Genomic DNA, 14,892 nt, shown 5'->3' with positions numbered 1-14,892 from the left:
TGGAACATTTAAATCTCGATGCCCCAAATAAGTAGTATTCTGTTTTGTTAGTTTGTTTTGTTTTGTTTTAAACAGAGAATTATCTTTCAGACTGCCCTTCTGTTCTGAATACACCTGAGAATTCAGGGAGTAAAATAATTCTTTACCATACTATAATCATTTGGAATTTTCAAATGCCTAGCAATTCTAATAATAAAGTCATTTTTAATTAAAATAAAATAAAATTAAGTGCTCAGATCTGAAATGTTCAGTTTGATGAGTTTTGGCAATTTTATGCAGCATGTAACAAACACCAAAATTAAATTCCCCTAGAAAGTACTCTTGCTCACCTTTTAGTCAATTCCCCTAGCATTTCTCTCTACAACCATTAACTCCTCTCTATCACCACAGATTATTTTTACTTGTATTTGGGTGTGTTATAAATAGGTGCATATACTATTTACACTTTTGCTTGTGAATTTTTCATTTGCATGACATTTTAAAAACATTTCTTAGTTATGTCTTAGTAATTTATTATTTTTTTATACCTAAGTAGTTTCAGTTGAATGGGTATATTCTCACTTGGATTATTTTAGAAGTTGATTATTATAAATAAGGCTGATATAACCATTCTTGTACAAATTATTTTTTTAACATTTGTTTTCATTTTCCATGAACACTTAGATATAAAATTGCTGAGTTATAGTGTAAATATATGTTTGCCCTTTTAAGAACTAGAATAGACAGTTTCAAGTTCTCTATATTCTCATGAAAATTTAGTGTGGCTTCTTTGACAGAGGGAAAGGGCAGGCAGAGAGAAAGAGAGAGAGAGAGAGAGAGAGAGAGAGAGAGAGAGAGAGAGAGAGAGAGAGAATCCCAAGCAGGTTCTGTGCTGTCAGCATGGAGCCCGATGAGAGAATCAACCCATGAACCATGAGATCATTACCTGAGCCGAAATCAAGAGTTGTATGTTTAATTGACTGAACCCCATCTCAAATTAATTTTGTGTATGAAATATATTAGGTTGAGATTTATGTTTTCCTTATGGATAGCCATTGTTTCAGCAATATTTGCTAAAAAGGACTTTCTGTGGCTCATGAAATTGATTTTGTGCCTTTGTTGAAAATGAGTTGACCATATATATTTGTTTATATTTCTGGTTTCATTATGTTTAACACTACATTTTCTCAATTATCATAGCTTTATAGTAATCTTTGAGATCAGGTACTGTAAATTCTCCAATTTTTTTCTTCTTTTTCATTATTGATTGATTATTCTAGATCCTTTACATTTCAGTATATTTTAGGATAATCAGTTTCTTCAAATATAACTTGCTGGAATTTTGATGGGGGTTCCATTAAATCTTTATACTAATTTCAAGAAAATTTTAACAATTTGAGTTTTCTAATCCATGAACATGATATATTGTTGCATTTTCTTAGGTGTGAATTCATTTTTTCTCAGTAGTGTTTTACAGTTTTCAGTATGAAGGTATTATACAAATTTCACTAGTTTTATTCCTAGATATTCGTTATTTTATTGATGCCCTTGTAAAAGTTTTCTTTTTTTAGTTTCATTTTTGGTTATTGCTAACATAGAGAAATATAATCAAATATAAATATAGATATAGATATAGATATAGATATAGATATAGATATAGTCATTGTATTTATAGCCTTTCTAAATTCACATATTACTTTCAGTAGTTTTTACATTCCTTTGGATTTCTTTTGGTATAATGAGAAAACTAAATTTCTCTTCCACTCCTGTATCCCAGCCCTCTTCTCCAGTTCTTGCTCACAAGGACATTATTACTATTATTTTCAGAAATAGCCCATGCATATGTAAGTGGCAATAGGATTGCAGTAGATACTACATAGTTTTACATTTTGGTAGTCCCTCTGGGAGGATCAAATATGTAGTTGTATCTGTAATTCATGTGGGAACATAGTAAATAAAAAAAAAAAAAGTTTTCAAATCCTCCATTTGTTTTCTCCATTCTTATAATATAAAAAAAAACTACATTGTTCCAATGCTATTTAATAATTTGAATAAATACAAAATTTTATATATTGTGATCATTTTTTTTATTTTTTTATTTTATTTTATTTTATTTTTTTTATAATATATGAAATTTATTGTCCAAATTGGTTTCCATAAAACACCCAGTGCTCATCCCAAAAGGTGCCCTCCTCAATACCCATCACCCACCCTCTCCTCCCTCCCACCCCCCATCAACCCTCAGTTTGTTCTCAGTTTTTAACAGTCTCTTATGCTTTGGCTCTCTCCCACTCTAACCTCTTTTTTTTTTTTTTTTTTTTTTTTTTCCTTTTTTCCTCCCCCTCCCCCACGGGTTCCTGTTACGTTTCTCAGGGTCCACATAAGAGTGAAACCATATGGTATCTGTCTTTCTCTGTATGGCTTATTTCACTTAGCATCACACTCTCCAGTTCCATCCACGTTGCTACAAAAGGCCATATTTCATTTTTTCTCATTGCCACGTAGTATTCCATTGTGTATATAAACCACAATTTCTTTATCCATTCATCAGTTGATGGACATTTAGGCTCTTTCCATAATTTGGCTATTGTTGAGAGTGCTGCTATGAACATTGGGGTACAAGTGCCCCTATGCATCAGTACTCCTGTATCCCTTGGATAAATTCCCAGCAGTGCTATTGCTGGGTCATAGGGTAGGTCTATTTTTAATTTTCTGAGGAACCTCCACACTGTTTTCCAGAGCGGCTGCACCAATTTGCATTCCCACCAACAGTGCAAGAGGGTTCCCGTTTCTCCACATCCTCGCCAGCATCTATAGTCTCCTGATTTGTTCATTTTGGCCACTCTGACTGGCGTGAGGTGATACCTGAGTGTGGTTTTGATTTGTATTTCCCTGATAAGGAGCAACGCTGAACATCTTTTCATGTGCCTGTTGGCCATCCGGATGTCTTCTTTAGAGAAGTGTCTATTCATGTTTTCTGCCCATTTCTTCACTGGGTTATTTGTTTTTCAGGTGTGGAGTTTGGTGAGCTCTTTATAGATTCTGGATACTAGCCGTTTGTCCGATATGTCATTTGCAAATATCTTTTCCCATTCCGTTGGTTGCCTTTTAGTTTTGTTGGTTGTTTCCTTTGCTGTGCAGAAGCTTTTTATCTTCATAAGGTCCCAGTAATTCACTTTTGCTTTTAATTCCCTTGCCTTTGGGGATGTGTCGAGTAAGAGATTGCTACGGCTGAGGTCAGAGAGGTCTTTTCCTGCTTTCTCCTCTAAGGTTTTGATGGTTTCCTGTCTCACATTCAGGTCCTTTATCCATTTTGAGTTTATTTTTGTGAATGGTGTGAGAAAGTGGTCTAGTTTCAACCTTCTGCATGTTGCTGTCCAGTTCTCCCAGCACCATTTGTTAAAGAGGCTGTCTTTTTTCCATTGGATGTTCTTTCCTGCTTTGTCAAAGATGAGTTGACCATACGTTTGTGGGTCTAGTTCTGGGGTTTCTATTCTATTCCACTGGTCTATGTGTCTGTTTTTGTGCCAATACCATGCTGTCTTGATGATGACAGCTTTGTAGTAGCGGCTAAAGTCTGGGATTGTGATGCCTCCTGCTTTGGTCTTCTTCTTCAAAATTACTTTGGCTATTCGGGGCCTTTTGTGGTTCCATATGAATTTTAGGATTGCTTGTTCTAGTTTCGAGAAGAATGCTGGTGCAATTTTGATTGGGATTGCATTGAATGTGTAGATCGCTTTGGGTAGTATTGACATTTTGACAATATTTATTTTTCCAATCCATGAGCAGGGAATGTCTTTCCATTTCTTTAAATCTTCTTCAATTTCCTTCGTAAGCTTTCTATAGTTTTCAGCATACAGATCCTTTACATCTTTGGTTAGATTTATTCCTAGGTATTTTATGCTTCTTGGTGCAATTGTGAATGGGATCAGTTTCTTTATTTGTCTTTCTGTTGCTTCATTGTTAGTGTATAAGAATGCAACTGATTTCTGTACATTGATTTTGTATCCTGCAACTTTGCTGAATTCATGTATCAATTCTAGCAGACTTTTGGTGGAGTCTATCGGATTTTCCATGTATAATATCATGTCATCTGCAAAGAGCGAAAGCTTGACTTCATCTTTGCCAATTTTGATGCCTTTGATTTCCTTTTGTTGTCTGATTGCTGATGCTAGAACTTCCAGCACTATGTTAAACAACAGCGGTGAGAGTGGGCATCCCTGTCGTGTTCCTGATCTCAGGGAAAAAGCTCTCAGTTTTTCCCCGTTGAGGATGATGTTAGCTGTGGGCTTTTCATAAATGGCTTTTATGATCTTTAAGTATGTTCCTTCTATCCCGACTTTCTCAAGGGTTTTTATTAAGAAAGGGTGCTGGATTTTGTCAAAGGCCTTTTCTGCATCGATTGACAGGATCATATGGTTCTTCTCTTTTTTTTTTGTTAATGTGATGTATCACGTTGATTGATTTGCGAATGTTGAACCAGCCCTGCATCCCAGGAATGAATCCCACTTGATCATGGTGAATAATTCTTTTTATATGCCGTTGAATTCGATTTGCTAGTATCTTATTGAGAATTTTTGCATCCGTATTCATCAGGGATATTGGCCGGTAGTTCTCTTTTTTTACTGGGTCTCTATCTGGTTTAGGAATCAAAGTAATACTGGCTTCATAGAATGAGTCTGGAAGTTTTCCTTCCCTTTCTATTTCTTGGAATAGCTTGAGAAGGATAGGTATTCTCTCTGCTTTAAACGTCTGGTAGAACTCCCCTGGGAAGCCATCTGGTCCTGGACTCTTATTTGTTGGGAGATTTTTAATGACCGATTCAATTTCTTCGCTGGTTATGGGTCTGTTCAAGCTTTCTATTTCCTCCTGGTTGAGTTTTGGAAGAGTGTGGGTGTTCAGGAATTTGTCCATTTCTTCCAGGTTGTCCAATTTGTTGGCATATAATTTTTCATAGTATTCCCTGATAATTGTTTGTATCTCTGAGGGATTGGTTGTAATAATTCCATTTTCATTCATGATTTTATCTATTTGGGTCATCTCCCTTTTCTTTTTGAGAAGCCTGGCTAGAGGTTTGTCAATTTTGTTTATTTTTTCAAAAAACCAACTCTTGGTTTCGTTGATCTGCTCTACAGTTTTTTTAGACTCTATATTGTTTATTTCTGCTCTGATCTTTATTATTTCTCTTCTTCTGCTGGGTTTAGGCTGCCTTTGCTGTTCTGCTTCCATTTCCTTTAGGTGTGCTGTTAGATTTTGTATTTGGGATTTCTTGTTTCTTGAGATAGGCCTGGATTGCAATGTATTTTCCTCTCAGGACTGCCTTCGCTGCGTCCCAAAGCGTTTGGATTGTTGTATTTTCATTTTCGTTTGTTTCCATATATTTTTTTATTTCTTCTCTAATTGCCTGGTTGACCCACTCATTCGTTAGTAGGGTGCTCTTTAACCTCCATGCTTTTGGAGGTTTTCCAGACTTTTTTCTGTGGTTGATTTCAAGCTTCATAGCATTGTGGTCTGAAAGTATGCATGGTATAATTTCAATTCTGGTAAACTTATGGAGGGCTGTTTTGTGACCCAGTATATGATCTATCTTGGAGAATGTTCCATGTGCACTCGAGAAGAAAGTATATTCTGTTGCTTTGGGATGCAGAGTTCTAAATATATCTGTCAAGTCCATCTGATCCAATGTCTCATTCAGGGCCCTTGTTTCTTTATTGACCGTGTGTCTAGATGATCTATCCATTTCTGTAAGTGGGGTGTTAAAGTCCCCTGCAATTACCACATTCTTATCAATAAGGTTGCTTATGTTTATGAGTAGTTGTTTTATATATTTGGGGGCTCCGGTGTTCGGCGCATAGACATTTATAATTGTTAGCTCTTCCTGATGGATAGACCCTGTAACTATTATATAATGTCCTTCTTCATCTCTTATTACAGCCTTTAATTTAAAGTCTAGTTTGTCTGATATAAGTATGGCTACTCCAGCTTTCTTTTGGCTTCCAGTAGCATGATAAATAGTTCTCCATCCCCTCACTCTCAATCTAAAGGTGTCCTCAGGTCTAAAATGAGTCTCTTGTAGACAGCAAATAGATGGGTCTTGTTTTTTTATCCATTCTGATACCCTATGTCTTTTGGTTGGCGCATTTAATCCATTTACATTCAGTGTTATTATAGAAAGATATGGGTTTAGAGTCATTGTGATGTCTGTATGTTTTATGCTTGTAGTGATGTCTCTGGTATTTTGTCTCACAGGGTCCCCCTTAGGATCTCTTGTAGGGCTGGTTTAGTGGTGACAAATTCCTTCAGTTTTTGTTTGTTTGGGAAGACCTTTATCTCTCCTTCTATTCTAAATGACAGACTTGCTGGATAAAGGATTCTCGGCTGCATATTTTTTCTGTCTAGCACACTGAAAATCTCGTGCCAATTCTTTCTGGCCTGCCAAGTTTCAAAAGAGAGATCAGTCACGAGTCTTATAGGTCTCCCTTTATATGTGAGGGCACGTTTACCCCTTGCTGCTTTCAGAATTTTCTCTTTATCCTTGTATTTTGCCAGTTTCACTATGATATGTCGTGCAGAAGATCGATTCAGGTTCCGTCTGAAGGGAGTTCTCTGTGCCTCTTGGATTTCAATGGCTTTTTCCTTCCCCAGTTCAGGGAAGTTCTCAGCTATTATTTCTTCAAGTACCCCTTCAGCACCTTTCCCTCTCTCTTCCTCCTCTGGGATACCAATTATGCGTATATTATTTCTTTTTAGTGTATCACTTAGTTCTCTAATTTTCCCCTCATACTCCTGGATTTTTTTATCTCTCTTTCTCTCAGCTTCCTCTTTTTCCATAACTTTATCTTCTAGTTCACCTATTCTCTCCTCTGCCTCTTCAATCTGAGCTGTGGTGGTCTCCATTTTGTTTTGCATTTCATTTAAAGCGTTTTTCAGCTCCTCATGACTGTTCCTTAGTCCCTTGATCTCTGTAGCAAGGGATTCTCTGCTGTCCTGTATACTGTTTTCAAGCCCGGCGATTAATTTTATGACTATTATTCTAAATTCACTTTCTGTTATATTATTTAAATCCTTTTTGATCAGCTCATTAGCTGTTGTTATTTCCTGGAGATTCTTCTGAGGGGAATTCTTCCGCTTGGTCATTTTGGATAGTCCCTGGCGTGGTGAGGACCTGCAGGGCACTTCCCCTGTGCTGTGGTGTATAACTGGAGTTGGTGGGCGGGGCCGCACTCCGACCTGATGTCTGCCCCCGGCCCACCGCTGGGGCCACAGTCCGACTGGTGTGTGCCTTCTCTTCCCCTCTCCTAGGGGCGGGATTCACTGTGGGGTGTCGTGGCCCGTTTGGGCTACTTGCACACTGCCAGGCTTGTGATGCTGGGGATCTGGCGTATTAGCTGGGGTGGGTAGGCAAGGTGCACAGGGGCAGGAGGGGCAGGCTTAGGTCGCTTCTCCTTAGGTGATCCACTTCAGGAGGGGCCCTGTGGCAGCGGGAGGGAGTCAGATCCGCTGCCGGAGGTTTGACTCCGCAGAAGCACAGAGTTGGGTGTTTGCGCGGAGCGAGGAAGTTCCCTGGCAGGAACTGGTTCTCTTTGGGATTTTGGCTGGGGGATGGGCGGGGGAGATGGCGCTGGCGAGCGCCTTTGTTCCCCACCAAACTGAGCTCTGTCGTCCGGGGGCTCAGCAGCTCTCCCTCCCTTTGTCCTCCAGCCTTCCCGCTTTCTGAGCAGAGCTGTTAACTTATGACCTCCCAGACGCTAAGTCGCGCTTGCTGTCGGAACACAGTCCGTCAGGCCCCTCCGCTTTTGCAGGCCAGACTCCGGGGCTCTGCTTGGCCGGCGAGCCGCCCCTCCGCCCCGGCTCCCTCCCGCCAGTCCGTGGAGCGCGCACCGCCTCGCCGCCCTTCCTACCCTCTTCCGTGGGCCTCTCGTCTGCGCTTGGCTCCCGCGACTCCGTTCTGCTAATCCTCTGGCGGTTTTCTGGGTTATTTAGGCAGGTGTAGGTGGAATCTAATTGATCAGCAGGACGCGCGGTGAGCCCAGCGTCCTCCTACGCCGCCATCTTCCTGGAATCCTCTATTGTGATCATTTTATATTAATTACTCTAAAGTATTATAATGTGGAATTCTATATGTTCTATTCTACAATTAGGTTTTTGGGCCAGTGATTTTCAATCTTGCCTAGTCATTGGAATCAGCTGGCTAGCTTTAATAAAAATACTGATGTCTGGGATCTACCCAGATTTTATTGATGTGGGATATTGACTGTGCAAAGGAATTTTTTTTTTAATTCCCCAGGTGATATTAATGCAAGTTGATAACTGCTATTTTACCTTGCTAATACATTTTCCTATTAAAATATATTTATATTATATTTATATAATATATATTATATAAATATATTATATTTATATTTAATCTCCTCAAGGGAGACTTTAAATGAAGAACCAAGTCTATATGGTCTGTATAGTTTGTATTTCTTACTTTTATAGGCAGTGTCATTTGGAATGCATATGGAATACATAATAATTTGGAAACAAAACGTTTGAATAGCCTTGCATAAGGCAATTAACCTTTCAGTGTTACTGTTTCTGTATGCCCTAACTGAAATCTTAGCAATCAACTGTAACTTGTTTTTGTTAAGAAATAAAGTAAGTGCAGATCTCTTTCAAAAACAAAATATGATACAAATATTTAAACATAGAAAACAAATGTACAAATGGGATTTAGGAGGAAAAAAAACAAACTCCAAAACACTTATTGTATTGATACTCAGTATCAAATGTGAACCTTGCCTAGCCATGGGGAATTGCTTGGGGCCAATGTTGTAATTCTAGGTCACATAGTCTGTTTGATCCAGTCTGATCTTTCTTACTTTCTTATATTCTAAAATTTTAAAACAATATTTTAAAATAATGCAAACAACATATAGAGAGGAATTAATAAACCTAATCTTAGATAAGCATAGAGTAGTGGCTTCAGAAAAGTTTGTTTTAATTGCTAAAATGAAACAACCTTATACATAGTTCAGTACTGAACCCCTATTTTGAGTGGTCATTATTGAAATTCCAATCATCCTAACACATTTCTTGACTGAGTGAAATGTGAAAAATGCTGTGTTAGACTTCTGCATATTTTAAGCCAATTTTATTATTTTTTTCTCTTATTTATTTACTTAATTTTATTTTTTAAATATAATTTATTGTTAAGTCAGCTAATATACAGTGTATACAGTGCTCTTGGTTTTGGGAGTAGATTCCCATGGTTCATCACTCACATACAACACCCAGTGATCATCCCAACAAGTGCCCTCCTCAATGCCCATCACCCATTTTCCCCTCCCCCCACATCAACCTTCAATTGTTCTCTGTATTAAGAGTCTCTTATGGTTTGCCTCCCTCTCTGTTTGAAACTATTTTTTCCCTTCCTTTCCCCCATGGTCTTTTGTTAAGTTTCTCAAATTCCACATATGAGTGAAAACATGATATCTGTCTTTCTCTGACTGACTTATTTCATTTAGCATAATACCCTCTAGTTCCATCTGCCTCCGAAGTCAAGGGAAATAAAAGTAGAAATGAACTATTGGGACTTCATTAAGATAAAAAGCCCCTGCACAGCAAAGGAAACAATCAACAATACCAAAAGGCAACTTATAGATTTTAAGCCAATTTTAAACTCTAATTTAACGTGTAACACAAGTGAAAAGGATATACCACAAAACACAGCACTCAACACAGTGACACAAGTTAGGTACTGACTAATCATTAACAGGCAGGTAGGCTGGAGGAAGAAAGGGAGGGAAGGAGGAAGGGAAATACAGGCTCGTTATATGTATTTATATATAAGGACTATCTATCTGTAGAAAATTTTGAAAAGTTTGAAAAATTTGAAGTCTATCATGAGAATTTCTGCAGAAATGTATAGTTTTCTGTAGTGAGATCTGGATATAAATTTTTCCATTGTCATTTAATATCTTTGTAATATTGGAGAAATTGCTTAAACTCCTTGAAACTTATTTTTCTCATTATTTTAAGTGCATATAATAATACTTCTTAGGGATGTTATGAAGGCTGAATATGACCATGTTTTAGGAAAATGCTTAGTCAAGAGGTAGGTTGGATCCTTAATAGATGTTCATTATTTAAGTTTCCAATTATATCTAAATCACTTTTGCTTTCATAATTTTATTTGAATTTTACAAGACATATTTTAAAGCAAACACCACCAAATTGCTTATCTTCTCCTTTAGTTAATCTATTTTATTATTCTGAGTTGTTAAACCCACTGTCCATCTCTAATACACCTGAGAGTAAGGAGTCAAGATAGGGAATGTGTCCTAATTTACACATTAGCATTTACAATTTTATTATTGTTATATTATTGAATTCATTCCATCTTTAGCTTTCAGACCCTTGGTAATCAGGGTGTTTCATAGACCAAGGACAGTGTTATCACTAGAGAGCTTCTTAGAAATCCAGATCTACATAATCACAATCTCCATTTTAGCAAAATTCCGAAGTAATTTATATGTGTGTGCATTAAAGTTTCAGAAGCACTGCTTTAGACTGTATACAGGTAGCTATTACTCTTGTGAAAATTTAAGAATATATGACCTAAGATTTAGATATATTCTTATTGCATGCATTCTGATTCTGGCTCAATTCTGGACACAGGTTTCTTGCAAAGAGCACTGAAGCAGGAGTAAACACACACACACACACACACACACATTGACTGTGCCACTGAATGGTAGTAAAACTTCATCAGGCTTCTAGACTCTAAGTCTCTGTTTTGTCATTTGTAAAGTGAAAGGCTAGTTAATACCTGGCCTTGTACTCAGTGGGATTGTTTAGAAATCAAATGACATGATACTTCATTAATTTTCAAGGTCTGTACACTACAAGTTCTATTATACTCTATGAGTTTAGATCAGTTGATAGGTTGATTATGAGTAAGAAATTCCTAGGGAGGAAGGCAAGATGACAACCTCAGAGTCTGACTAATAACCATTTATTTTTGCTGTCTTATGCAAGAAATAGAAGGTGGCTTAGGGAGGGAGTATCCTAAAGAGAATGGTAGTTCTTTATAGTTATGATTTGTTTTTATTGATTTGTGTTGACTTTGTTTGGGTGGGCCAATCAATTGCTTTATGATTGGCTAGTGATGAAAGCATGACTGATAACATAAAACAAGACAGTAGGATGAATTTTATTTAGCACTTCAGTTTTTCCTAGAGATGCTTCTCAGTTAGTAACTGAATTAAGGTCTGAAGAAATGTCATACGCCCTGAATTTGGCATGGCAGTAAGGATATTGTGAGGGATATCTTCATGGAAATCAGTGATGCAAACTCTGATTCTTTCTATTACAGACAAAAAGACTTGTGGACCTCATGAATTCCAGTGTAAAAACAACAACTGTATTCCAGATCACTGGCGGTGTGATAGCCAAAATGACTGCAGTGATAATTCAGATGAAGAAAACTGTAGTAAGTAGCTGTTGCTTGAGAACACTGTGAGCATGAAGCATATTCAATAAGCAGGAGAGTAATGTTTAGTTCAGTTAAGGTATGAATGTGAACCTATCTGTCCCGCAGCTCACATTTTTATAAATATATTCACATTTGGACAAGAATATTCGGACTAAATTGACCTGAATCTCAAATGGTGGAATTATTGAAATGTTCATACTGGAAGTTATTTTCTTGTAGTTGTCAGAATTGGTATGAAAGTATCATGAGGTTTAGTGCAACCCATTAGTATGCAACACAGTAAGCCCTTGATGCAAGTTCATACAAAGAGCTGAATGATGTGGAGACAGTACAAAACATATCATTCTTTAACGGATGGTATTCATTTCATTTCAGTCTCAAATCCTTTTACACTACAAATTTACCCAAGAGCATCTTTCAGCAAAATATCATTTATTCTCCCTGGAGTGGAGAACACCATATGTATTCAGGATGCTTTTCTCTGAAAATAGAATAACACTATTATCATCATCTGCCTCCTGCATTTTTATGTAATAAATTTAAAAGACAATAATTGTCCAACAATTTTATTTTCTAAAAAGTGTGGCCGTATGTAAAATTGTGACAGCATGTTTATATTCTAACATTAATTTCTGAATATATTTCTTACCAGCATTTAAACAAAAAAAAAAGCAATATAATCATGCTTAAAATAAGATAATAATCAAATTCCATTTATTAAATATTCTACTTCCAAAAAGGATTTGGTGAAAACGAGTGTCTACTCTTATTTATTTATTTATTTATTTATTTATTTATTTATTTAGGGAATGTGGGGTGGGGAGGGGGAAGGATATAGAGAGGGAAGAGGCAGAGGCAGAGAGAGGGAGAGAGAGTAAATCCCAAGCATGCTTTACGCAGTCAGTGTAGAGCTCAATGAGGGGCTCGATCCCATGAACTGTGAGATCATGACCTGAGCTGAAACCAAGAGTTGGATGCTTAACTGAGTGAGCCACCCTGGTGCCCCCAATAGTGTTTAATCTTATACATTAGACTAAGAACAATCATTTCCCAAGATACAGGAGATGAAATAGAAACTGTTACATTAAAGCATAGGAAGAGGTTATATAAAAATATATAATTAGTAGAGTCATAGCCTTCATAAACCACTTGGATATTCAGTTTGCAAAATATCAACTTTTTAAAAATAACTTTTGAACTTTAATCTGGTGTTTGAGGATCAGGTCCATTAACTGTGAAATCTCTGGATCGTTATGATTATGGAATACTCTGATTATGGGAATTTTTATTACTCCATCATGTATGTATCTCTCAACTGATCTTACTTAGAATGTTCTAGATTCTTTTAATCGTAACTCTGAAAAAAACTTTATAGCAGATTTTCAGATTCTTTCCAGTGATTAAAATAAAAACCTAATGAGGTAAGAATGGCAGGAATAGAAGAGTAAATGCAAAAAAGAAGCAATTACATATACACACTCTATTTAATTCACTTCCATTTCAGAGCTTAAAAATACATATAACTACTTAGCTTAGTTTGGGATACATTTAGTGTTAATTGTCAATAAGATACCTGAGAAGAATAGCACAATGACTGAAAGAGAGGGTAAGTGAGAAGGCCACATTAGAAACTTACATCTTTGAAAACCCTTTATTCAAGGAGTGGTTGAAATTATATAGAAGTTAAACTACTGCTATAACTGGAAAAGAATGGGAAGAAGATTGAAGGGTGGAGATAACCTGTTTCTGACTCTGCTGGGGTTTCCAAAGTGGTTGGGTATGATTTTGCAAGAACTCAAGGAGAAGGAACACAGTTTCTCACTTGTCTCTGGGCAAACAGTGAGAAATCACTGTAGCCATCGCCACGGAACCCTTAGGAAAAGCAAGAGAGTGCCTGCAATACCAAGCATTGCAGTATAAAATACCCCATTATGTGTGGTCCACTTTTAGTCCCCATTCACTCTGGGTATGTGGCCTAAGATAACAGTGTTGATGAATTTGCAGAGGCGAGAGGACAGTGAACAAGAATGAAGCATATTATAGTTGTGAATGGAAGGATAGAGGGGATACACAGAACCAGTATCAGAACTGATAACATATTAAACGTGTAAGAATGTGTGAGAGGAAGGTTCAAGGGATCAAGATAATTGAGTGGTGTTTGACAGTACCATCTGAATAGACCTGAAGAAATGAGAAAGTTTAAACATTGAAAATGTCAACAGTTCTACATGGGCAGAAGTGGAGCCTATGAAAAGAGAGAAAAGAATACAACATAACTACATAAAGCACCAAGAGGTTGGTCATATGTAGGTCAGCAGTAGAACAATTACTTCTCCTGTGTAAAATGTTATCGAGATGTTTCCCATTTTTTTAACTATCTATTGAAAGTTTTATAATTTTATTTAATTATTATAATTTTAGAAGTATATAATTACAATAAAACTGTATTATATATGCATATAAATTATTATTTATATATTATAATCAGGACTATATATATATCACATCATATATGTATGTATATATATATGTATATCTTTATGTTTATTTATTTTTGAGAGAGAGAGACAGAATGCATGCAGGGGAGGGACAGAGAGAGAGAGGGAGACACAGAATCTGAAACCGGCTCCAGGCTCTGAGCTGTCTGCACAGAGCCCGATGTGGGGCTCGAATTCACAAATGGTGAGATCGTGACCTGAGCCAAAGTCAAACATTTAACCAACTGAGCCACCCAGGCGCCCCCAACACATATATATTTAATTTAAATATATATAAATGATAACAGTATACCCCCAAAGATAACAGTATAATGTTACCATATTGTCTAAATATCATTAGTCAATTGTATGCATTTTGATTCATATTTGAGCAATTATTGTTAGCAATTATTAAGTAGTGGAATATAGCAGAGATAGTAAATTAGCCTTAGTGTTAAAGACAACAGTAGCATTTTTTTTTATGTGACCACATTCTATCAACCAACACTCACGTGCATTCCATTGATCCACTCATTCCCTTATCACATTTATCTGAGTTCCTATTTAAATGTCTGCAGACAGGGTAGGGAGTAGAGCTATTTCTCAGGGTTTAGCACAGGGCCTGACACATTTATAATATTAGCAGTGTATTTTTAAAATCACTTTTGGATTTTTGTGTTTATGAATCTGATATAATGAGTTTACTTTTTAAATTGTGTGGTAAACACTCCAGGCATAGATATGGGAAGAGTTTACATCATAGTGAAGCAATTAACTACCAGCTATGTTTTCAATCGAATATGCTTTCTCCTTTTTTATAGTTATATAGCATAATTAGTCCATTGTCATTTTCTTCATCATCTGCTGATCATTTCCCTTGTAAAGTGTTCAGCAGGGACACTTTGCTCCAACAATGATTTATGCTCTTAGAAACAAGAAAATTTTATTGTCACTGGA

General features: G+C 36.7%; 1 protein-coding gene across 4 annotated transcripts in view; it reads left to right on the top strand.

The window, feature by feature from the left end:
• Window positions 1-14,892, top strand: part of LRP1B (LDL receptor related protein 1B) — a 1,910,230-nt gene that overhangs the window by 1,732,421 nt on the left and 162,917 nt on the right. For all 4 annotated transcript variants that reach the window (XM_045479681.1, XM_045479680.1, XM_045479683.1 and 1 more), the window contains exon 67: window positions 11,339-11,455. In XM_045479681.1, coding sequence (XP_045335637.1) covers window positions 11,339-11,455 — 117 coding nt within the window. The remainder of the gene's footprint in view (window positions 1-11,338; window positions 11,456-14,892) is intronic.

Source organism: Leopardus geoffroyi, chromosome C1 (assembly GCF_018350155.1).
Source record: "Leopardus geoffroyi isolate Oge1 chromosome C1, O.geoffroyi_Oge1_pat1.0, whole genome shotgun sequence".
NCBI classification, from domain to species: Eukaryota; Metazoa; Chordata; class Mammalia; order Carnivora; family Felidae; genus Leopardus; species Leopardus geoffroyi.
This window is presented reverse-complemented; position numbering and strand designations above follow the sequence as displayed.